Genomic DNA, 25878 nt, shown 5'->3' with positions numbered 1-25878 from the left:
TTCATTTTCCCCCTAGTGAATGGAGTGAGCCGGCCATGGACTCCAAAGTCCTGTTCTCGTGATGTCGTGCGTCGTATTGCCCGTCCAAGAACTGACTTCCCCCGGCCGAGAGATTCTTCTTTTCCCGTCCAAAGCTGCCTGCCGAAAGGCAGTGAGTTTCCAATGTTTAAATAGGGTTTTATTCATTAATTACACAATAGGTCCTTGAACTTCGTGCGATAAAAAATTAATAATCCAACTTTGAAGCATTCTACACTTTAACCCCAAACTCCATTAAACTCTTCTTTTTATCCAATATTTTGGACAACGAGTTCGAGAAACCTATAAACAAAATAGAAGCAAAATAATTATCAAGTAACAAATATAAATGACTAACGAGTGTAGTTTGGAGGGTCAAAATATCAATATTTTGGCACTTATCAATTAGCACAACAATAACATTACCCATTTAATCCCCAATCGACGGGGGTAAAGGTGGGAGAAGACTGGACTCACTAGAGACACACCAAACCTTTGACAATATATACACAAAGTGGCTGCTCTGAGAAAGTTTTACCACTAAAATAGCAACCCCCTTACTTCCAAGTACTAACACATTAATCACCTAATTAATTTCTTAACACTTGTTTTAGTTCAACAAATACATAATGCTCTCAAAAATTTACTCCCCAATTTTCCTAATTTGATTCCACTCTCCCAGATTGTCTCGAGGCAATACCGAAAACAATGGGAGAAGGAAAACCACTAGCACCGTAGCATGCCACTCCAAGTACCAATTTTGATTGCATAGCATTACCTCAGTCCATTTCCTAGGTCATATTCAAAACCAGAAGTTAAGAGCTCACTTTCTTATACTTATTAGTAGTAACATTCTTACAAATGGGGGAAACATTGAACTGAAACAGGGTAGAAACTTCCACATAATTCACCTTTTTCAGCTTCCAACCAAAAAAAATCAACATAAGCAAACAATTCCGCTAAACACTAATGCAGATACCCTCAAATATATGAACACATATGAAATTTGTCACAATTGTGAACCCTACCTTACCAGTATGACCCTGCAGCATCCTACAACAGACCAGATCCGTAGGGCTGAAAACCAACAACTATCATGATCTACATACCGCAAAAAACATAAACATGAGGTAAACAATTTCAGGGGGCGACTATTCGCAGCCCCGTATTTTCTCCCTTAGCCCACTACATTTCGGTAAATAGTTGTTGAAAATCATATATAACATTTCGGTAAATAACTGTTGAAAAAAAAAATTATATTTCGGTAACTACATGTCGAAAATATGTTCAACCTTCGGTAAATAACTGCCGAACATACATTTTTTGTAAATAGCTGTTGAAAAAAATATTATATTTCGGTAATTGTATGCTGAAAATTTATCTCTATTTCGGTAACTAATTGTCGAGTATAATTGAAAATTTTTAACGGGTTAAGGGAGAAAATACGGGGCTGCGAATAGTCGCCCCCAATTTCAAAACACATAGAAGACAGCATTTGAAAAAGGGTAATTAAAATATCCAATAATGAGAAAAAGACTCACGATCTTTAACCAGCAAACCAAGGACATGACTCAAAGAGTAAGTCCCTAGTTCCCCTGCTCCAGCATTGAGCAACAATTTCCAATTTACCAAATGCTGTATCCAGGAAAACTGTCCCAGTATTTGTATCAAAATGAGGACGAACAAAAGGTTAAAGTAATTTTTACAATTTATGAACATTAAAGACAAAATGCTAGAGACCAAGAATTGCGCCTCTCTCTCTCTCTCTGTGGTTAATAAAAGGGGGAAACCAGTAGGCGGAAAAGAATTGCAGAAATCTTAGTCTATTGCATGTACACCACAGAGGCCAAACCAAATCTGTGACAACTATTTCTTCAATTCGTTATTCCACTCTCTATATTTGTCTCTCTCTCTGGACGAAAGTTAACCAAAAAAACTAAGCTAATAACACATGCAAATATCAATCCAATCGATAGCAAAATAGCATTTATATGCAAATTGGGAAGTTTAAATCGAAGGGATCAACCATTAGATACGAACCCAATCCAACCCAAACAAAACAATATGTGTACATAAATTAATGGACCCAAAAACAACCCTTATACATGATTTCGTGAAAAGAAATTCCAGAGTGAAGAGAAATTCCAAAGAATCAAACCTTATGCAGTGTTTCGAAACGGAAAATCAGTACTCTATCTGTTACTCTCTACCAAAACCAAATCTACAATTTCATCACTGATCTTCGACCTTACCCTTCCACAGTTAGTAGGCCAGTTAGGGTATCACAAATGGGCAAAAAAAACTCCCAAATTCAGAAATTGAAGACGCAAGAATCAAACACTATACACAAACCCAACCAAATATATAAAATAACTAGTAAATGCCCGTGCCTGAAGGCACAGCTCAAACGATCAGCACATGCAAATAAATTATGGACTCACGTGCAATATATCAACTCCTGCTTAACGAATCCAACTATGCAAAAAACAATAACCTAAGCATATTCATTGACCTGCTTAACTTGGATCGGCAAATAAAGAACAAACAGTTTTCTAATCCTTTTTGCTAAAACTTTAGTACTTCTGTTCAAGAACAAAAGAAGAAAATAAAAATTGGTCAACAATATAAATCATCCACCCATTAAGTAACATAACATGAAGAACTAACAAACTTACTTCTAACATCAACATGGAGAACTAACCAATTGTACTCTACAGTATAGTTGAATCCATAAGTTGTAGATTCTCAACCGCATAGTAACAGTTTTTTTTTTTTTAATAAACAACCGCATTCACTATGAAGCTTTGTCTATCTTCAATGCTCCAACAAAGCTGCTTTCAATGGTAAAATAACTCCAACCTTCCATCTGTGAAATTTTCATCCTATCAGAGTCAAACCAAAGCTTTGTAAGAAAGCTACAAACATATTAGCTTCTAACGCAAATAGCATCTTATTAGAGCAGATAGTACACCCAATTTTAAAAAAATAGAAGTGGAAGCATACCCTCGAAAAGTATTCAAGGCCAAACCTCAACCACTTAATCATGCCTGGAAGTGATTCAAATAAAATTAGGAGAGAACTCGAATTAACAAGAATTCCTAGAACTTGAAATCAAATCTCACCATCAAAAGAGAATTCGGTTACACACCTAAAAGAAATAGACACAGAGGCACATTGATTTAACCAAGAACATGTAAACCTCTAAAGCTAAATTTTATCTTTTTACTAGTGAATGCCTGTGCCTGAAGGCACGGCTCAAATGATCAACACATGCAAATAAATTATGGACTCACGTGCAATATATCAACTCCTACTTAACGAATCCAACTATGCAAAAAATAATAACCTAAGCATATTCAATGACCTGCTTAACTTAAATCGGCAAATAAAGAACAAACAATTTTCTAATCATTTTTGCTAAAACTTTAGTACTTCTGTTCAAGAACAAAAGAAGAAAATAAAAATTGGTCAACAATATAAATCATCCACCCATTAAGTAACATAACATGAAGAACTAACAAACTTACCTCTAACATCAACATGGAGAACTAACCAATTATACTCCACAGTATAGTTGAATCCATAAGTTGTAGATTCTCAACCGCATAGTAACAGTTATTTTTTTTTTAATGAACAACCGCATTCACTATGAAGCTTTGTCTATCTTCAATGCTCCAACAAAGCTGCTTTCAATGGTAAAATAACTCCAACCTTCCATCTGTGAAATTTTCATCCTATCAGAGTGTAGAGACCCGTAAATTCATTTTATAATTTTATTGTTTTATAAATGGAAAAAGTGATGGATTAATGAGAATATTGTAGTTGGGGGTCAAAGTGTAAGGAGTTGAAAGTTATGGGTGCTAGTGTAATTTGTGCATGTGTGTGCCGTGTATATGCCTGGGAAATTTTTTTCCCTTTTCACTTTTTTTTTCATCTCTCTCCCAGCTCTCTCTCGGCTCTCTCCCTCTCTCTTGCCCTCTCACCAAATTTCACTCCAATAACCCAAAACCCACTCAACACAACCTTCAAACATTCATCCTCTACGCGTATTGTGGTCCGTATTTCACCGGTTGGAGCTCGGTGGAGTCGTATTGCTCTCGGTTTCGATTTTCGGAAGCTAGGGCTTGAAATTCTTGTGGGTTTCGTTCTTCGGCCTCGAGGTAGGGATTCTACCTCTCAATATATGTAATAGAAGTGCTCTCCTTGCTTGAAATCGTGTCTATTGTTGTTGTTGTTGTTGTGGTTGGATTTCTTGAAATCTGCAGAAAATCTGCTCGAACACCCATTTGTATCGATACTGCTCTTCTCAGTATCGATACAGGAATCTCTGGAACGGCTTAGGTTACTGTCGTATCGATACTGATTAAATCAGTATCGATACAATCGGTCTCTGGAAGTTTTTAAGGCCTGTTGTATAGATACTGAAATTCATAGTATCTATACTTCAATGCCTTAAGGCTAAGTTTTGTTTCTTGTTCCGACTCCATTGTCTTGACCCCCGATCGCTTCTAACTTGTTCCAAACGTCACCAAATCACTCCATAACACTATCGATCATATTCGTTGAGTTCGTTGAGTATCTTTGCAACCCTCGCCCCTTGTTTGGTATAATTGGACGTTGATTTCCATATGGACTTTGATTAAATTGAAATGACACGTTATGTGAGTAAGAGATTTTTGGACACTTATCGACACAACGAGAACATTTGGGGCCCATCGACGGGTGGGTGCCTGGCAGGGGATATCAGGGTCCCATAATTAGCCTGGCAGGAGCTTATGCTCATAATGATCACTCAAGGCCTAACCTTCTCGGTGGGCGCTTGGCAGGGGATATCGGGGTCCCATAATTAGCCCGGCAGGAGCTTCGGCTCATGACACTTAACGTGAAGCGATATTGAACACATGGAGAGTGAAACGGTTAAAGATTGAGGTGTATACCAAATTTCATACTGAGTTTGTCGGATTGTTAAGCCTCGGTTATTGCCTATTGTGTGGTCTGTATCTCGTTCTTCCTTGTGAACATCCTTGCATTTCTCTTGCATATAATGTTAGCGTAGAATTTCCTACTGGGCTAGTGTAGCTCAAGCCTATTATCATTTTCAGGTACTAATACAGGACAATAGCGTGCATGCTTGGAATGCTTGGATGTGATCATTGTTTTGAAAGCTATCGATTGAGGAGTTACTTAGGCATCTTTGTAAATCTCTTTGAAGATGTATTTGTAACTTTATAGTAAATCTTTTGACTATGGAATATTGTAACCTTTAACTCTTGAATATTCAGTACTTGCGTTAATTTGGGCCTCGGAGCCGAAGATGTAATATTTTGGGAACGCTACTTCATTTTGGTTATCGTACAAATTATGGCGAGATTTTATTTATGGAAATCATTTATATTTATGTTAAAAATCGAGGGTGTGACAACTTGGTATCAGAGCGTTAGGTTTAGAACACCTAGCGACCGTGGGGAGACGTTTCGTCTCATGGGTTCAAAATTCTGTATTTTTTTTTTTTACATGACTTGTGCATGCTTGTGTGACTAACATTCGTATGATTACGTGGCATTGCATTTTCGATATCGTAGAGTGGTGTAGAGTTGTTATTAACCTGTGTTGGGAATTTGGGGACATAGTTGTGATGTTGTGATTAATAGTTTTCCTTTCTTATATCTTGTAGTAAAATGCCTCCGAAATCGCATGTTAGGCGGGGTGTGGCAGGAAACCGGGGAGGTCGTGGCCGTGGTCGTGGCCGTGGGGTGCCACCAGAGGATGAGGTTAGTCAGCATGGGGAGAACCCAGGTAGGAATCCGGGGGCTGGGGCCGGTAGGGCTGCAGAAATACCACCCAATCAAACTCAATTTGCTAGGGATCTTGTCGCAGCACTTACAGCTGCAAATCTGTTCAACCAAGCTCCTAGAGAAAATGCAGACAACCGAGCCTTATCAGCAATGCGAGAATTTAGCCGTAGGAATCCACCGACGTTTGATGGGACAAGTAGTGATCCTCTTGTGGCCGATCATTGGTTAGCACAAATCCGTAAACTTTTCAATGCTCTTAAGATTACCGAAGACGATTTACGAGTGAATATCGTGGCTGTTCAACTTACCGGGGAAGCCAATGAGTGGTGGGAGTCTGTCCTAGAATCTAGGAAGGATGCGAGGAGAGCGGCAAGGACCGTAGCTCAAGTAAATGAACCGGATGTTGAAAATTTGACGTGGGCCGAGTTTGAGACATTATTTGAGGAACAATACTTTCCAGAGACTAGTCGTGAGCAGTTGAGAGATCAGTTTGAGAAGTTGGAGCAGGGGGGTATGACCGTGTCGGAATACGCTCAAAAGTTTCAGTCTTTATCTCGATTTGCGCCAGAGTTGGTGGCGACGGAGGAAAGGAAATGTAGACGTTTTGAGAAAGGGCTTCATAATACCGTGAGGAGAATGGTAATGGTGCAACGTAAGACAAAATACGCCGAGGTTGTTGAGTGTGCGAGAAGTATTGAAATACCAAAGGAAGCACAGAGGAATAGGGGAGTTTGGGAACCGAGGCAACAAGTTGTGAGTGTGAGTTCATCGTCAGGAAGCTTTGGGAGTCAAGGACGGAAGAGACAGAGGGAACCATCTCAGCAACCATCTAACCAATCCAACTTTAGGGTACCTTCTTCTTCAGGGACTCGGGGTGCTTTGTCTAGACCTCCGTCTGTGTGCTACAAGTGCAATCAACCTGGACACGTTTGTGCTCAGTGTCCACATCTCCAGAAGGCTTGTTATGTTTGTGGGAAGATGGATCATCTCGCTAGGAATTGTCCTCAGGGGTCGATAGTGCAAAGTGAGTCGGGTTCCGTGCAGCAGCCGGGAACGGGGTATAATGTTGGCCAACAGTTTAGGGGCACTCAGAGGCAGCAACAACCTCACTTCCGCCAGACTACGTCGGTTCAGAGTTCCGGGGGTGACAAGGGAGCGAGTTCTTCCGCGCCTACTCAGGGTTCTGGTCAGAGGGGAGGTTTTGCACAAGGTCAGAGTACCCAGGGGCGTGTTTTCAACATCAACTCGAATGCTTCACCTTCTATTTCTCAGGTTCCAGAAGCATCCGTTGTGAGGGGTACATTTCTTTTGTTCAACTCCTTTGCTAAAGTACTCTTTGATTCTGGAGCATCGCATTCATTCATTGCTGCATCATTTGTGTGTGCCTTGGAATTGGAAACGGAGAGTCTTAGTCCTCCTTTGTTTGTTGAGACACCATTAGGGGGTAGAACGCCTCTTGGTCATATTTGTCGAGATTGCGAGTTAGTCATTTGTGACCATCGTTTTGTATTCGACTGCATCATTTTGGGAATGTCGGGGTTTGATCTTATCTTGGGAATGGATTGGCTATCTACCTTTCATGCTACCATCGATTGTTTCAAGCGTCGAGTTCGTATTTGTCCTCTTGAGGGTCCTTGTTTCCAATTCTTTGGGGAGCGTCGGGAGCCGTTGGAACCGTATCTATGTGGGTCTCGAGAGCGCGAGTCAATTTATTCCTTGTTGGCGAGTTTGACGTTAGATGAAGATTTGTCGACACGTGGGGAGTTACCTTTAGTAGTTCGCGAATTTCCCGATGTTTTTCCTGAAGAGTTACCTGGTTTACCTCCTGAAAGAGAGATTGAATTCGTTATCGATTTACTACCCGGTACCGCTCCTATCTCTATACCTCCGTATCGTTTCGCGCCAGCCGAATTGAGAGAGTTGAAGACTCAGTTGCAGGAATTGGAGAACTTAGGATTCATTCGTCCGAGTACGTCACCGTGGGGAGCACCGGCTCTTTTTGCGCAAAAGAAGGATGGTTCACTCCGCTTGTGTATCGATTATCGTAAGCTAAACCGAGTCACCATTAAGAATAAGTATCCCATGCCTAGAATCGATGATTTGTTTGATCAACTTCGGGGTGCGACCTGTTTTTCCAAAATTGATTTGAGGTCCGGTTACCACCAGTTGAGGGTTCGGAGAGAGGATATTCCTAAGACCGCATTCCGCACTCGTTATGGCCATTACGAATTCGTTGTTATGCCTTTCGGATTGACGAACGCTCCAGCTACATTCATGGACTTAATGAATCGTATCTTTCGTGCATACCTTGATCGTTTTGTGGTTGTATTCGTCGATGATATCCTTATCTATTCGCCAACGGAGGAGGAACACCAATCGCATCTCACCATTGTTCTTGAAATCTTAAGGGAGCACCAATTGTACGCCAAGCTTAGTAAGTGTGAGTTTTGGCTATCCGAAGTCAAATTTTTGGGTCACGTGGTTTCGAAGGGTGGCGTGTCCGTCGATCCAGGAAAAATAGAGTCTGTTATGAATTGGCAACGACCGAAGAACGTGTTCGAAATTCGTAGTTTTTTGGGTTTGGCCGGGTACTACCGCCGTTTTGTTCTTGATTTCTCTCGTTTAGCAGCGCCAATGACTAGATTAACACGTAAGGGGACTCGTTTTGTTTGGAGTGACGCATGTGAGATGGCCTTTGAAGAATTGAAGAAGCGATTGACGACTGCACCGGTTCTGATTGTGCCCGAACGTGGAGTTGGCTACTCTGTATATTGTGATGCGTCTAAGGAAGGGTTAGGGTGCGTGTTGATGCAAGCAGGGCGAGTAGTGGCGTATGGATCGCGACAGTTGAAAACTCACGAGCGAAACTACCCTACCCACGATCTAGAACTTGCAGCCGTCGTTTTTGCTTTGAAAAGTTGGCGCCATTACTTGTACGGTGAGAAGTTTGAAGTCTTTTCTGATCATAAAAGTTTGAAATACTTATTCTCTCAAAAGGAACTTAACCTTCGACAACGCCGTTGGATGGAGCATTTAGAGGACTACGATTTCGAATTGCAATATCACCCGGGGAAAGCGAATGTCGTGGCGGATGCGTTGAGTAGAAAACCGATACACTTAGCGAGTCTAGCTATCCACGAGTGGAAAATGATGAACGATTTGGGCTTTTATGCTTCGCATTTCGAGGAAGTTCGGGAAGGGGTTACGTTATGCAACTTGACCATGCAATCAACTTTATCGACTCGAGTAATTGAGGCACAACAACACGATGAAGAAGCGGAGGAACTTCGTGCTAAATTCCTTAGTGGAAAAGCTCAAGAGGGGTGGATGATACACGCCGATCAAAGCTTGCGCTATCAAGGAAAGTTGTTCGTACCCGTTTCGTGTCGGGAAGAAATCTTGCGAGAGTTTCACCATTCACCGTTAGCCGTCCATCCGGGGGGAACGAAAATGTATCATGACTTGCGTAGGCAATTTTGGTGGTCCGGAATGAAGAGGGACGTTGTGATTTTCGTATCCAGGTGTCTTACGTGTCAACAAGTGAAAGCCGAACATCAACGACCCGCGGGAGAGTTACAACCATTGCCTGTGGCCGAGTGGAAGTGGGAGAACGTGACGATGGATTTCGTTACGGGTTTACCGAGGTCGCCAAGGGGGCATGACGCTATTTGGGTAATCGTGGACCGTTTGACGAAAACAGCACACTTTTTACCTATTCAGGTTACCGATTCCGTGGATGCACTTAGCCGTTTGTATATTCGGGAGATTATCCGACTTCATGGGATTCCCGTATCTATCGTGTCCGATCGAGATCCGAGATTTACCGCGCGTTTTTGGCAAAGCTTGCAAGCCGCTTTGGGCACCAACCTTTTGTTTAGTACTGCGTATCATCCTCAAACTGATGGGCAATCCGAGAGAACGATTCAGATTTTGGAAGACATGCTTCGGGCTTGTGTCTTGGATTTTCGGGGTAGTTGGGAGGATCACTTACCGTTAGTCGAATTCGCGTACAATAATAGCTATCAATCTAGTATCGAGATGGCACCTTATGAGGCTTTGTATGGGAGACCATGTCGATCGCCTGTGTGTTGGACCGAATTAGGTGAGGCTACGTTAGTGGGGCCGGATATGATCAAGGAGACCTCCGAGAGTATGAAAGCTATTCGCCAACGCCTTAAGAAAGCACAAGAAAGAACAACCGAACAAGTCAAGGTGATCCGCCAAAGATTGTTGACCGCTCAAAGTAGACAAAAGAACTATGCTGATCGTCGTCGTTGCCCATTGTCATTTGAAGAAGGGGACCACGTATTCCTTAAAGTATCGCCTCGTAGGGGTTTGTCGCGTTTTGGAAAGAAAGGGAAGCTTTCGCCACGTTATATTGGGCCGTTTGATATCATTGAGAAAATTGGGGAGGTCGCGTATCGTTTGGCGTTGCCACCGAAGCTATCGGGTGTACATGACGTGTTTCACGTGTCTATGTTGAGGAAATATGAACCGGATCCGTCGCACGTGTTACAATGGTCCGAACTTGAGTTGGAGGCCGACGTGTCTTATGGAGAGGAACCGATGCGTATCCTAGATTCGCGCGACCAAATACTAAGGGGTAAGACGATACCGTTAGTGCGAGTCTTGTGGAGCAATCAGGGTAGAGAAGAGTCGACATGGGAAAGGGAGGACGAAGTTAGAGAAAAGTATCCGCACCTATTTTCGGAATGAACCAATGTGAGTGTTTAAGATTTACGTGTCTTGATAATTGACTTGTTGCATAAGATTAATGGCTATGATTGTTGCATGCATATATGATGTATATGTTAGCTAACCTTGGCTTGGAAAAATTTCGAGGACGAAATTTCTTTAAGGAGAGTAGAATGTAGAGACCCGTAAATTCATTTTATAATTTTATTGTTTTATAAATGGAAAAAGTGATGGATTAATGAGAATATTGTAGTTGGGGGTCAAAGTGTAAGGAGTTGAAAGTTATGGGTGCTAGTGTAATTTGTGCATGTGTGTGCCGTGTATATGCCTGGGAAATTTTTTTCCCTTTTCACTTTTTTTTTCATCTCTCTCCCAGCTCTCTCTCGGCTCTCTCCCTCTCTCTTGCCCTCTCACCAAATTTCACTCCAATAACCCAAAACCCACTCAACACAACCTTCAAACATTCATCCTCTACGCGTATTGTGGTCCGTATTTCACCGGTTGGAGCTCGGTGGAGTCGTATTGCTCTCGGTTTCGATTTTCGGAAGCTAGGGCTTGAAATTCTTGTGGGTTTCGTTCTTCGGCCTCGAGGTAGGGATTCTACCTCTCAATATATGTAATAGAAGTGCTCTCCTTGCTTGAAATCGTGTCTATTGTTGTTGTTGTTGTTGTGGTTGGATTTCTTGAAATCTGCAGAAAATCTGCTCGAACACCCATTTGTATCGATACTGCTCTTCTCAGTATCGATACAGGAATCTCTGGAACGGCTTAGGTTACTGTCGTATCGATACTGATTAAATCAGTATCGATACAATCGGTCTCTGGAAGTTTTTAAGGCCTGTTGTATAGATACTGAAATTCATAGTATCTATACTTCAATGCCTTAAGGCTAAGTTTTGTTTCTTGTTCCGACTCCATTGTCTTGACCCCCGATCGCTTCTAACTTGTTCCAAACGTCACCAAATCACTCCATAACACTATCGATCATATTCGTTGAGTTCGTTGAGTATCTTTGCAACCCTCGCCCCTTGTTTGGTATAATTGGACGTTGATTTCCATATGGACTTTGATTAAATTGAAATGACACGTTATGTGAGTAAGAGATTTTTGGACACTTATCGACACAACGAGAACATTTGGGGCCCATCGACGGGTGGGTGCCTGGCAGGGGATATCAGGGTCCCATAATTAGCCTGGCAGGAGCTTATGCTCATAATGATCACTCAAGGCCTAACCTTCTCGGTGGGCGCTTGGCAGGGGATATCGGGGTCCCATAATTAGCCCGGCAGGAGCTTCGGCTCATGACACTTAACGTGAAGCGATATTGAACACATGGAGAGTGAAACGGTTAAAGATTGAGGTGTATACCAAATTTCATACTGAGTTTGTCGGATTGTTAAGCCTCGGTTATTGCCTATTGTGTGGTCTGTATCTCGTTCTTCCTTGTGAACATCCTTGCATTTCTCTTGCATATAATGTTAGCGTAGAATTTCCTACTGGGCTAGTGTAGCTCAAGCCTATTATCATTTTCAGGTACTAATACAGGACAATAGCGTGCATGCTTGGAATGCTTGGATGTGATCATTGTTTTGAAAGCTATCGATTGAGGAGTTACTTAGGCATCTTTGTAAATCTCTTTGAAGATGTATTTGTAACTTTATAGTAAATCTTTTGACTATGGAATATTGTAACCTTTAACTCTTGAATATTCAGTACTTGCGTTAATTTGGGCCTCGGAGCCGAAGATGTAATATTTTGGGAACGCTACTTCATTTTGGTTATCGTACAAATTATGGCGAGATTTTATTTATGGAAATCATTTATATTTATGTTAAAAATCGAGGGTGTGACACAGAGTCAAACCAAAGCTTTGTAAGAAAGCTACAAATGTATTAGCTTCCAACGCAAATAGCATCTTATTAGAGCAGATAGTACACCCAATTTTAAAAAAATAGAAGTGGAAGCATACCCTCGAAAAGTATTCAAGGCCAAACCTCAACCACTTAATCATGCCTGGAAGTGATTCAAATAAAATTAGGAGAGAACTCGAATTAACAGGAATTCCTAGAACTTGAAATCAAATGTCACCATCAAAAGAGAATTCGGTTGCACACCTAAAAGAAATAGACACATAGGCACATTGATTTAACCAAGAACATGTAAACCTCTAAAGCTAAATTTTATCTTTTTATATTTTCAGGCCACAAAAATCAAAGCTAAATTTTTCTCAAACTGTGCCCAAAAGAGAATAGAGTATAGAATCATTTATCGAGGTGTACTTAAAGCTAAAAACCAGATGCACTCAAAGCTAAAACAATAAAGTAATGATCGATGTCATACAAAAGTCAATATGGCACTCGATTTCAATGGCGTCCATAGCTTTCCCATCCACAACTTTGGGAATTACATTCGATGGTGTCCAAAGAATTTTCAATTCTTCATTAGTTGATTTCATAATAATTTCTATACTTTTGGGTAATAAGGTCAAATTCTATTTTATTTCTATTTTTATTTTTGTAGACAAGTAGGTATATTTAAGAGGAAAACCAATGGTAATAGCATATGGGTAAAAGAAACCAAAGCAAACTACCAAAAATTAGAAGTAAAATTCACATCTACCTCTTAGACAAATTAACTGAATGACTTACCTATTCAGTGGTGTCCAAACCATTTCTTTCTCCATTTCCTACTACCTGTATATAGATTATAGACTCAATAAATGCCCCATCTTCTCAACTTTTGTTCTTTTTCCACAAGGTTATGCATATAAGAGACGACATAATGAGATTTTAGGAGAGGAACCTGCAACTGAATGATGAGAAATTTGGACATTGGAAACTTCTTTTCCCTAATTAATGCTCCACGAATTCCTTAAGGATCTGAAAAAGAAAAAACAAAATAAAGTTTAAAGGAACCACGTATATATCTTGTTGTTTGTGTGTTTCAAGGATCTTATATGTACAGTCAAACTTCCATAAGAGAAATGGTGTGCACTCCCCTTTAATAGTGCGAAATGGTGACGACAAGAAATATTTCAGTTTCTCACAAATACTTGGATGCCTCACCTGTTGTTACCACTTACCCATTGTTGCTGTAAATCATAGAGTCATGTGAAATCCTTTGACCTAATTAAGCAAGATACCAATGACAAATTAACAAATTTATCCTGACAAAAGTATGCTGATGAGTTACCCGCTTAGTGCCAGAATCATATGCTAGAGACATCTCTAGCTTTTGCTAAAATAAAACACATCAAGCTACAACATAAATTGGATCGTGTTAAGAGTAGAAGAACCAAATATAATTAAACTATTGTGTTAGCAAAATATAATTGCATTGATGTCTTATAAATTTGTTGCGTGAATTTGGTTGGGCTTGGTCCTCAAAAGAATAATTTTCTCTAGAATATTGGTTATTACATACAACACATGTTAGGGCCCTTGTAAGGAGGTATAAGGAGTAATATAGATTTATCTTTTGAAATAATACCATAGATTATCAGATGGGTTAGTAATATGATTTTTTTTAAGTACTCAATCCAAGACCCACAAATGAAGAAACCCATAAATGTTGTCCATTGTAATCCAACAAATGGGGATAAGGTAGCATCATTCCTTCTAAGTGCAGCAATTGACAAAGCAAAAATAGTAGAAAAGGAGCATAAGAAAAACTCAGCCGTTCTTAAAGGGAAAAAAAAATCAGCTAGATCAAACCATCAAAATACATGAAACTCACCAAACCACCAGAGGCATTGACACTACGATGCAATAAACAAAACCCACCAATCTTCCTTACAAACTCATGTCAAGAAACTTGGAATGAAGCATAAATCATGATAAAAGGAAAAGAAAAACTAAGGGAATAACATCGGTAATAAAAAAGAACAAATATGTAGTAGTTTCCATATCATTGTTATTTCTCAGACACCGAAGAAGAAAAAGCTAATTCGTATTTAAATTTTTTTTATTGTTCATATTTTCACACTCTCTGTGCATATATAGCACAAGTTATATATACTCATGATTAAGATTCAATACTCATGATTTTAAACTTTCAATTGCTCCAGGCAACGTTAGGATTAATATTCTCACTATTCATCCTGTAAATGGGACGCAATAAAACGAAGATACTTGCCTGAAACAAACAAACAAATGAAGAAGAATAGAATCGAAAGCAGTAGCATGAATAACCAACTAACCTGAAATGAGTTGAAGTAGTGGCGTTGGTGGTAGACACGTTGAGGAGAGAGAGCAGGAGGAGGGGTACGTGAAATACCTTTGGTTCTATAATTTTAGTAGAGAGGTAACTTCCAAAAATTTCCCATCCTTTTGGCAATTTCCGATTGTCAAATTGCTTCAATTGGTTTAAAAAAGAAATGTTTGTAATTTGTGTATTGGTCAGCCTGTGCTATCCCACTAATTGAGATAGGTATATGGTCAAATTGTTTCAATTGATTTTTGAAATGGGAAATATTTTTGTATATATGGCTTATACTTAAGGGAGACTTAAATATTCATCCTCAAACTCTATCCGACTTAAGTTTTCATCCCGATCATTTTAAACAGTTATGATTTCATCCTCATTATTTTTTAATCCCATTAATGCCCTTATATAAAATACATGGATCACTATGAGACTTTCAGTCCCAACGAAATTCTTGTGGATCAATCCCCTAAATTTCGCCACCCAATCCTAAATATCTCGGCAATAAATTTGATCAAAATTAATCCACCCCAACACAGTAACCCCATTTGGTTTCCATTTCCGAAACTAATCAAAATCCCTAAAACTTCCATTTTCGAAACTGTTCAAAATCTCGTTCTGGTTTCCAACACGTTCTAGCGAGAGGTGGCGGCGAGCGGCGGGGAGAACCATAATGAAATTTCGAGAGGGTTCGGCGGCTGGGTAAGGTGTTTGAAGGGGTGTCGGGGGTCGAAACAGCCACTAATTTCCAGATGTAGTGAAATCGACATGGTAACTTAACCATGAAACGCCAATCTTGATAATACCTATTTTGATGGTAATTTAACCATGTTTCATGGAATAAAATCATTGAAAAATTTGACCTTATTGGATAATACGTGAGCAATTTAGCATGATAAATACATGTAAAAATATGGTCAACTTATCATGTTATATTCACCAATGACTATTTTGATGCAAAATAATCCATGTTGCATGAAATAAGTTTGCGAACAATTTATTGTCAAGTGATGCAAATTGATGGTCAATTGATAATTTTATATTGGCCAAGACCAATTTATTTGAAAATTGGCCAATATTTAATGGGAAATATTTTATAAAATATGATCACTTTATCATGTTTGGTTGGCTAACTTGATCAATTATTGCAAAATATTTGTCAACTGATCATGAAAAATTGGGCAATACCAGTTTTGATGCAAAATAATTCATGTTGCATGAAATAAGTTTGGCCAATACCAATTTTGATGATAAATTATCCATGTTTCATAAATTATCAGTAAGCAATCATGAATCATCAAACGGAACGCATCAAATTTATGTTTGCATGAATCGATCGAGCAAAGAACAAAGCCAAACTAGATCGAAAATAGCAAACGAAATTGGAAAGCAAAATACGAACTCGAGCCATTTAATAATCATCTTCCTCTCCACCGTTTTCTGTTTGCACCGTCTTCTTCTCCATATCAGATTCACCGGCCTCTCCTCTTTCTTCACTGGTTGATGTAGACCCACAATTGCCAATGTGATGGACGACAGGATGAAGAGCAGAGGTTGCCAAGAGGATGGTTTTGGTTCTTGCCGTCGCTCGTCGCCATTAATGGGTATTTGGGGGGGGGGGGGGGGGGGGGGGGGGGGGGGGGGGGGGGGGGGCGAGGTGTTTGTTGTTTAATTTCTCCAAAAGCTGAGGGGGGGGGGGGGGGGGGGGGGGGGGGGTGGGGGTGGACGGGGAATCGGTTGCCGAAATTATAGGGACTGGTTGCCAAAATTATAGGAATCTTCAACCAGGGGTTTAAAATGTTATCGAAATCCTAGGGATTTGACTGGGTGATCATCCTAAAATTAGGCTAAAGGATCTTCAAAATCATTTTTTAGTCCCAAAAATCTTTGCCTCTATACATATATATATATATATACATATATATATATATATATATATATATAATAGAATAAAGGGTAATAATGGTAATTTACATAATGCAAGGATGAAAACATAAGCATGAAAAAATGGGAGGATGAATTCTTACATAATATGGATAAAGAGGATGGATATTTAAATATTGCTATACTTAAAGCATGAGTATAAATTATGCCTTAATTAATAGGATCCCACAAATTAAGGAGTTAGCTAACATACGGAAAATTAAGAAAAAGGAGAGGGAGAGAGAATGGGTTATTAATGTTTCTACCCGCATAAGCCAATGGTCTAGATTTATGCAGAGGGACAAATTTGGACCGTTGGTTGTCTTTTGAATTCAAAACCAGTCATGTCTTATTATATAGATTAGCAAGCGATTGAAGTACATGTTCACAAATGCTGAAAAACTCTTTGTAAGAATACACGTAAAAAAATTCCCAATCAAAGGACAATAAAATCTAGAAGATAGAAAAGGACAATAAATTCAAACTGTGAGGCTTTTAACACGTAAAGATTATGTAAACCAACGTTCTTAAAGAATTCGGTTTCTCATCCTGCATCGGTTAAAGAATGTGCTTTTCACATTGATTTACTGAACGAATGAATCCAGGTTTTACAGAAAATCAAGTTTTCTTTCTTGTTGTATTCAGAGAGAGAAGTATGTGAATATATTTCTCAGTATTAAACAACAGGAAGCTCTGTGTAACGTCCAATGCACATAATCAAAAACTCAAAAAAGAGGTGGAGTACTAATTACTTATCTTTGAAACCAAGAGTTCAGGCATGGAGTAAACAAAATACCCAACTGAAAAACCAATCAAAAGTTCAGCAAGTGCAATGCCCAATTTAAAGTGCAACTGACGTTAAATAAAAACTAATAGACCCAATTGAAACCCAATACCGCTATTGGTATCGACAGGTACCGTAGGGAAAAGGCACCAACGGCCACGCCGGGCCATTTCCGGCCACCGGAAGACCGATCCGAGCCGTCCAATAATTTTAAAATGAAAAAACCGAGTGGGTCTACGCGAGAATCAACGGCATCCGACGTGCGTAGGTGCTCGATCCAAACACCTATTTTTTCATATTGTAGCAGGCCAAACATATCTGCCTGTGTCTGGCAGTCGTGGCCGTGCTTAAACTTAGGCTCGGCTCAGACCGGGGGTTCTTAGTCAACCGATGATGCGCCTGCCTTACGTCTGGCGGTGGAAGTGTGTCACTCAGGCTCGGCCACCTTCAGGAAGACAGCTTCATCTGAAGACTCCCCATCTAAGTTGCCTATTAGGCTCGACCAAAATGAAGTTCGGCTGCCTGCTGGGTCACATGTCCCCTCACATTTTAAAGTAGTTACTCCTAAAGATAATGATGAACGCACATGGGGGTGCCAGCTCACGCCTAAAACGGTTACCAGATCCGTTCAGTGATGTCACATAACTCGTGCAAAGCACATGCCTGTACTTGGAGAGCAAGCTAAGGAGACTCTATAAATGCTGAAGGATCATAATCCTGAGAGGTACATGCTCCTATACACAAAAAACCCTAGTCTCTGGCTTTACTCTCTGCATATTCTCATCCTCTTGTCGGAGGGCCATGCCGGGCAACCCCGGCCGGGTCTTTAGTCGTGTGTTCACTGTGCAGGATAAGGCAAGGAGGCTAGACGATCCCTGAGCCAGCGGAGGAAGGATTCAAATTAAGGATTATGGGCCACACAATTGGTGAACCTGACGTGAACTAAACTTCTGACTCAAACGGCTCCAATCTCCTTCAATCCACCCCCCTCCTCCCAACAACAACCACAATTCCATCCACCATGGGCGGAGATCTGACTAACATCGCTATCTGTAACGACCCTGAATTTTGGTCAATAAAAATTTCGTTAAATATTTGAATTTTATTTGAATTACTTATTTTTCTCTTCTGTGGCTATATGATTGCTTATTAATTTTCGTCGTAGTTAGATTTTTTGGTCATTGGTTAAACTCTCAACTAGAAACCCTACTTGGCCAATCGAATTAGATTCCAACCGACTACTTGGAGGAACCGAGCAACCGACTTACCTAGTTACTAGATGAACCTTTTGCTTTTACCCATTGGTCCATAATGGTTAGGGTAATTTTTATCCATTGGACAATAGGCTTTCCTTTAAAATATTTTGATAAGTACAAGGATATAGTATTTTAATGGGTTTATAAACACGTGTGCAAAGTACATTTATTCTTTGTTTATTGGGGATTCTCCCACCCCTCCATTATCCATTGGTTAATAACCACAAGGGTAATTTTTGTCCATTGGATAATAAACTTTTTATTATAAAAGTACATGTAGTCTTTCAAAATCTTATTTTAAAATAAATGGTACTTGTACTCTTTTGTCCAATGGTTATTAACCGCAAAGGAAATTATTACCCATTGGGTAATAACCGTTAGGGGAGTTAGTGACCCTTGGATAATAGAGTCTTTTGAACAAATAAAGTACCGATGTGATTAGGGAACCTTCCAATAAAGTTGATTTGACTAGTCAACCTTTTCAACCCTAGTAATTACTTATTTATTTTCTTTTATTAATTTGGTTTTATTCTTTGTCCTTTGGACAATAAAGGTTAGGGGAACTATTATCCATTGGATAATAGAAACCCAATTCTTTATATTAAAAGGGTTTAATGAAAGATTTGAACAAAGTACCATTATAGGCTTTTATAAATTTCTTTAAAGTACTTTTTGATTATTTTACTATAAAAAGTACCCTAGTAACTATTGTCCATTGGACAATGATTGTTAGGGTAATCTTTACCCATTGGACAAAAGCTTTTCCTTTATTATATTTGGCTAAGTACATATATATAAACACATGGGTAAATTTCAAAAGGACATGTAGTCTTTTAAAAAGACTTAAATTATGATTTAAAGTACTCGTACCTTATTATCCATTGGACGATAAACCGTTAGGGGAATTATTATCCATTGGGTAATAGCCCAAATCTTTCCAAGTACAAGGTTGCATTTTAATAATCAAGATTTGGATTCCCATGTACTTTTATGCATTAAACTTTTGGGGTATATCTAAACCCTAGATTTTCTTGTACTTGTACTCTTTTATAAACTAATGGGGAGAATCCTAATCTTTTTATTTAATTGGGGTATTTGGTACCACACCTATATTTAATATAGGGCTTTTGTCACATGCTTTAAAAGGACAACCTTGATTATTTTAACATAAAAGTTTCTTTTTAACCTTTGTCCATTGGACAATAAAAGTTAGGGGATTTATTGTCCATTGGATAATAGAGTTATTCTTTCAACAAGTCCATGGGTTCATTAAAATAATATTTTCTTAAACCCCATGTGATGAAAGTACACATTATTTTATTATAAAGTACTTAGTAGCCTTAATAGCCTTTTAAGCCTAAAATTCTCCTAAGTACTCTTTACTATTTTATATTGGGGTTTTGTATCCAATTGGATTAATTTATTGGGGAGTTGATCTTCCTAGAGTACATTAGTACACTAGTTTATTTATTTATTGGAAACATGTGTTTAATTAAGATTCTTACTTGATTTTGTAAATCTTGTACTTTGTACCTTTCTTATTCTTTCTTTCATTTATATATATATATATATATATATATATATGTGTGTGTGTGTGTGTGTGTGTGTGTGTGTGTGTGTGTGTACTAGGAGAGAGAGAGAGAGAGAGAGAGAGAGAGAGAGAGAGGGAGAGGAGAGAGAGAGCCGAGAGAGAGAGATAGGAGAGAGAGAGGGAGAGATTTTGTTGTACTTTGCTTGACTTTCCATATCTTCCTCATCCTTTCAAGTCCATGGGAGAATCTTTCCCCTAACCAAACTTAACTCCCCATTTGTACCTCCATGCTTTGTTTAGAACAAAATCTTATACCATTGTCTCCAAATCTTCCAACAAATCTCCCATAATCCCATCCAAGGACAAATCTTAGCCATGCAAGCTTACCATTTAGCCTAACCTAGCCATGCAAGCCTAGCAATTAGACTTTGACCTTCCATAAGTGCTTGACATGTGTCAAAATTTGAAGTATGGTGAGAGAGGGGGGGGGCCGGCCATAAGAGGGAGGGAGAGCCCAAGGTTTTGCCTATAAATAGAGCCATTCCCATGCCATTTGAACTCACACCTTCACCTAGCAACTTCTCTCTCTAGAAAAATTGTGTTCTTTCTTTGTTCTTTCTTTTGTTCTTACTTTGTTCTTGAGTGTTCTTGAGTTCTTCAAGAAACTCAACCTAAGCCGCCACTAAACCGCCACTCGACCACCCCCTCGATCCAAAAGTAGTAGTAGTAATAGTCAAGTAGAAGTTTCGAGAGAAACCTTTCTCTTTCGAAGCTACTGGGAGCATTCCGTAGGAAGTTACTCCGCCCGACCACCGACGTACTTTCCGTAGCCGACTAACCTTCCGTAGCCGACTACCGCCAAGAAGTAAGGTAGAACCCATTGCCCCTAACTTTACGTATAGAACCGTATGTTAGAAAGTAAGGAAATCCTTACTTACTCCCTATTTATTTACTTACTCAAGTATAAAGTAGGTTATCTTTATTTACGTACTTATCTCGAAGTATTTGTATTTTTGATATTTAAGATAGTTATGAGTATGCATATATGAATTGCTTGTATTACTTGTGGTGTGATAAAGCATAAGTGATTTCACTCCAAAGACGTCCGTACATGTGGCGTTGTGCTTTGAATAAAGCATAAGTGATACACTCCAAGGGCGTCCGTACATGTGGCGTTATGCTATAAGTGATGATTTAACATGATAAGTAGTATAGAATTGGATGATCTTGATAGTATGTTTCATGCTTATCGCGGAGTCTTTGCATGTAAACGAGACACGATAACCGAGAAGTAGAAACATGACACCTAGGGTGTGGTTAATTTAAGGAAATGTTTTTCGAGGAAGGAAATATTTTTGAAACAACATAATGACCGGTTTTGGGTGGCATTATGTGAGTTGTGTGCGTGTGTAAAAGAAATGTTTGAAAAAGGTGAAATGTTTTGAAAACCGCAATGTGGCCGGACGTGGTAGCCCATTGTGTGGTGTGTGTTTTTTGTGTGTTCCAATGGGATCCGGGAAAAACGGAACCATTGTGAGGTTATGTGTGTGCCAATGGGAACCCGGCGCGGCGAAACCATTGTGAGGATACTTGGGAACCCAGCGCGGCGGAACCAAGGTTGGGTGTGTAGCTTGGTTATCTGCGGTACGGAGCCAATGCAAATATTTTTGTATGCCAATGGGAACCCGGCGCGGCGGAACCATTGTGAGGATACTTGGGAACCCGGCGTGGCGGAACCAAGGTTGGGTGTGTAGCTTGGTTATCCGCGGTACGGAGCCAATGCAAATATTTTTGTGTGCCAATGGGTACCCGGCGCGGCTGAACCAAGGTTGGGTGTGTTGCTTGGTTATCCGCGGTACGGAGCCAATGCAAATGATTTTAAAAAGGTAGGGTGTGTAGCTTGGTTATCCGCGGGTACGGAGCCAATGCAAAATTGTGTGAGTTAAACAAATGATTTTTGAAAGATGAATTGGTATGTGAAAATGTTGACACGGTCTACGATGAGTCGCGTAGGAGAAACCCGAAAATCTTGGACACCAACGATAGTTGATTAACGAATATGGATGTGTCATTGATTAACTGTGTATATACTTATCATGTGGAAATTGATGTTGTATTATAGCTTTGTTTATAAGTTATGGGTTAGCGGGTATGGGATTACTCTGCTGAGCTTTGTAGCTCACGGTGTTGCCTTTTGGTGACCCTGACATATTATATCGGTGGTGACGCTGGTATAATGTGTCAGATCTTGTAGATGATCAAGATGAACAGTACACCTTGGAGGCTTTTGGAGCTGAGGAGCTGGCTAGGATGGAGAAGAAGGAGGAGCTGTAGTTAGGAATCTTAGAACCCCCTTCATTTGTGTAAATATTGAACTCTTGTGAGAGTATTTGTTGTAATAAGAGCCAGACTCCATTTGATGTTATGAATAAAATGTCCTTTTAATGTACCCAAAATTCGGGGCGTTACAACTTGGTATCAGAGCTTTAGGTTCAAAACCTCGGCCATGGGTAGAATGGGTAGAACCACACAATAAGTTTAACCATTGCACAAACGTGAATTGAATTTAAGTTTACCGTCCCAAATTGGGTGGAATTCTGTCAAAACAATCTTCGGATTGAAGCAAGGCACAGAAATTGGTAGTACGGCCGAGCTGGGAATTCCCGAACAATTGGATGATGACTTAAATCAAGAATCGAAAGTGAAACATAGATTCAAATCTTCTTAAGTGATTACCCTATCATAGGATATTCCTAATTGAGGTTGAACTCTTTCTTGTAGATGAAACATCTAGTTGATCTTTTAGCCGAAGCCTATCAACCTGAAAATACCATAGAAATCCTGACAGCCCAAAAGTTGGAGGATCCTGCCTTTATTGCCACTGTCCTTAAAGAAAAGAGAGATTTCCATAGAGTGCAGCAGAATACCCCTATTCCCGTGGAGAAGGACCCTTGGTTCCCTGTGATGTTTCCTATCATGTTTGCCTTCCATGAGTATTTTGGTGTTTTACCCCCAATGGAGAGCTTTGAGGTTGAGGAGGAAGAAGTCAATGGTGATGAAGACGCCAATGAGGTGACCGAAGAGGAAAACCGTACGGAGGAAGAGGATCTCCAAGAGGACGAGACCCCAAAGGATCTGTGAAGCCAAAGAGACTGCTTAGGCGTGCCTAGAATAAAACTAGTAATCATTGTAATCCTTCGGGACATAGGATGTGGTAGTAGTTGGACCTTTTGTTGTAACTAGAGACAGTAAGATTAGGCTAGTAAGCCATCTACGTTGTACTCATTTTATTTGGTAATAAGAGACTTACGTTTTCTTTAGTACATGATCACTGTTTATGTGTAGACTTGCATCTTACTCCTTATGGCGTGAAAACTACCCCTTGCCCCGATAAGTCTAGAAATATAACCTTCCTTATTGTTATAGATGTCGAACAGACCACAAAGAGGACGCCCACCTTTCGCCCCGCGTGTTTTAGCCAATTATCGCTCATTACTAGCACCTGAGTACTTTCGACCAACACCCCCATCAGAGGATGACATGGAGCTCTATGAGGTCCCAATCACTTGGGAGATGCCTCCACCAGTTGCAATTTCCGAGAACTCCCCGCCTACCCTAGTCCCCGCACCGCTTGTGCAAAACTTTGAGCAACCCTATGATGATCTCATGTTTGACCCAGAGCTAAAAGCTGTGATACTAAACCTCTCTCAGTACTACCAAGAACCAATGGAGGAGCCAAACATCCCGACTATGGAAGAACTGCTTGCACTAGAACGTGAGCGTCTTCTTAGGGAAGAGACCGCAGCTGAAAGGAGCTACAAGATGTGGCTGAAGGAAGTCTTCGGAATCGAACTACCCTAGAATATTGCACGAGCAGTATGGAATAAGGCTCGCCCAACCGTAGGACCTATGTAGGACCGACTCGGCTTGTAGTAGGAAATCTTGTTCTAATCTATTTGTTTTATAGTAGAACTCTATGTTTATGTTTGTAATCCTATGCTTATGTTGTATGATGTTTTTATCTATGAAAAATCGGCTTTATTTTTAAAGAGTACCGTTGCATACTATGTGTTAAGCTACTTTTGACTTTTGAAAGTTAGACCATTTGCAAAAAGAAAAATTGTTTTTCGATTTTCCCCTCGTAGATGGTGAATATGCACCGCGGATTAGAATACGAGCATGGAGAACCTTCTAACGCAAACCCCGACCTAACCCGAGTCATGCGAGCGTTCATAGCTGCCTTGAACGCCAACCGCCAAAACCAAAACCACGACGATGGATCCATGACCCGAACCCGAGCGATGAACGAATTCTGCAAACGCCGACCCCTAACTTTTCACGGAGACACCAACCCTGTCGTAGACGAGACGTGGCTGAATGAGGTCAAGATGATCCTCAGCACCTTCGGAGTTAACCAGGACGGAGATCGTGTGGCCTTGGCCACGTACTAGTTGAAGGGAGTATAGCTATTAGTCTAGTGCGTAAAGGGTGCGAACTAGTAATAACCAACCTACATTTGACCTGCAACCTCAGAGTAATCGACATGGCGGATATCGACGTAATCCTGGGGATGGACTGGCGATCTGCACGTCGAGCAGTCATAGACTGCCATCAAAGGATGGTGACAGCTTATACCCTAAAAGGGACTCGATTCCTTTTAAGGGGGATAGACGGACAGCGAGTTCGGCGACGAGGAGATCAAGATGGAAGAACCAACCATTTGGATGGCTCGCTAGTCTCCAATTGGAAGAAGCCAATAGAATGGAAGTGGGATTTCCACACATCGTGTGCGAGTATGCCGATGTTTTCCCTGAAGAACTTCCTGGCTTATCGCCTTAAGGAGAAATAGACTTCTCTATAGAAGTTTAACCAGGAATTGCACCACTCTCTATGGCGTTGTATCAAATGACCCTGCGGAACTAAGGGAGATCAAGACCCAATTGCAAAAGCTATTGGACTAAGGGCCTATCGAGCCGAGTACGTCACCATGGGAAGCACCGACATCGTTCGAGAAGAAGAAAGAAGGCACGCTTCGACTGTGAGAAGTTAGGAAGGTCTACTTTTCGTGACTGCATAAGTTCTTTCACTGCCTTCGTTCATAATATCCGAGTTCATAGAGTATCGCAAGGATTGCTCCCGGAATGAGGATGGAATACTCATGCCTTACAATTATGGACCCATTGTTTCCTATTTTTGGAAATAGGTTTAATATCGAGAAGCATGAGGGTTCAACAAGGATGTACTAGGAACGCTTGTGGGATACGAGTCCGCAAGATGATTTGGTAGAAGTTCTGCATTTGGCGTTGATATCTACGGTGGAGACCTTATCAAAGGCGTACGACGAGGCAAGCTGTTCGACGGCAGAATCAACCTCAACCCCATCTCGTTAAGCAAGTGAAGAGGCTTAATTCGATTGATGGTGACCTACTTCTAATTTTAAGGGGGATAGCCGATGATTCCAAGACCGGTCTAGCGACCTAGCCTAATCTGTAGTCGCGTGCCAATTTCGGGGACAAAATTGTTTTAAGGGGGATAGATTGTAAAGACCCTGAATTTTGGTCAATAAAAATTTCATTAAATATTTGAATTTTATTTGAATTACTTATTTTTCTCTTGTGTGGCTATATGATTGCTTATTAATTTCCGTCGTAGTTAGATTTTTTGGTCATTGGT

The 25878-nt window shown here is 40.3% G+C and overlaps 1 protein-coding gene across 1 annotated transcript; it reads left to right on the top strand.

Annotated features, from left to right (window-relative positions):
* Positions 1 to 5696: 5696 nt before the first annotated feature.
* On the top strand, positions 5697 to 10529 carry LOC131317410 (uncharacterized). The gene is made up of 3 exons (XM_058346966.1): positions 5697 to 7103; positions 7416 to 8379; positions 9916 to 10529. Exons 1-3 carry the CDS (start codon positions 5697 to 5699, stop codon positions 10527 to 10529), a joined length of 2985 nt encoding a protein of 994 aa, XP_058202949.1.
* The last annotated feature ends 15349 nt before the right edge of the window (positions 10530 to 25878 follow it).

The sequence above is a fragment of the Rhododendron vialii genome, chromosome 2a (assembly GCF_030253575.1).
Source record: "Rhododendron vialii isolate Sample 1 chromosome 2a, ASM3025357v1".
Taxonomy (NCBI): Eukaryota; Viridiplantae; Streptophyta; class Magnoliopsida; order Ericales; family Ericaceae; genus Rhododendron; species Rhododendron vialii.
This window is presented reverse-complemented; position numbering and strand designations above follow the sequence as displayed.

Bases quoted from the DNA above. Each gene is read 5' to 3' on its own strand.
- LOC131317410 (XM_058346966.1), top strand. From the start codon at position 5,697: ATGCCTCCGAAATCGCATGTTAGGCGGGGTGTGGCAGGAAACCGGGGA. The intron at 7,104-7,415 runs GTGAGGGGTACA...GATTGTTTCAAG, and splicing joins AGGTTCCAGAAGCATCCGTT to CGTCGAGTTCGTATTTGTCC. The intron at 8,380-9,915 runs GTAGTTTTTTGG...GGACCGAATTAG, and splicing joins GAAGAACGTGTTCGAAATTC to GTGAGGCTACGTTAGTGGGG.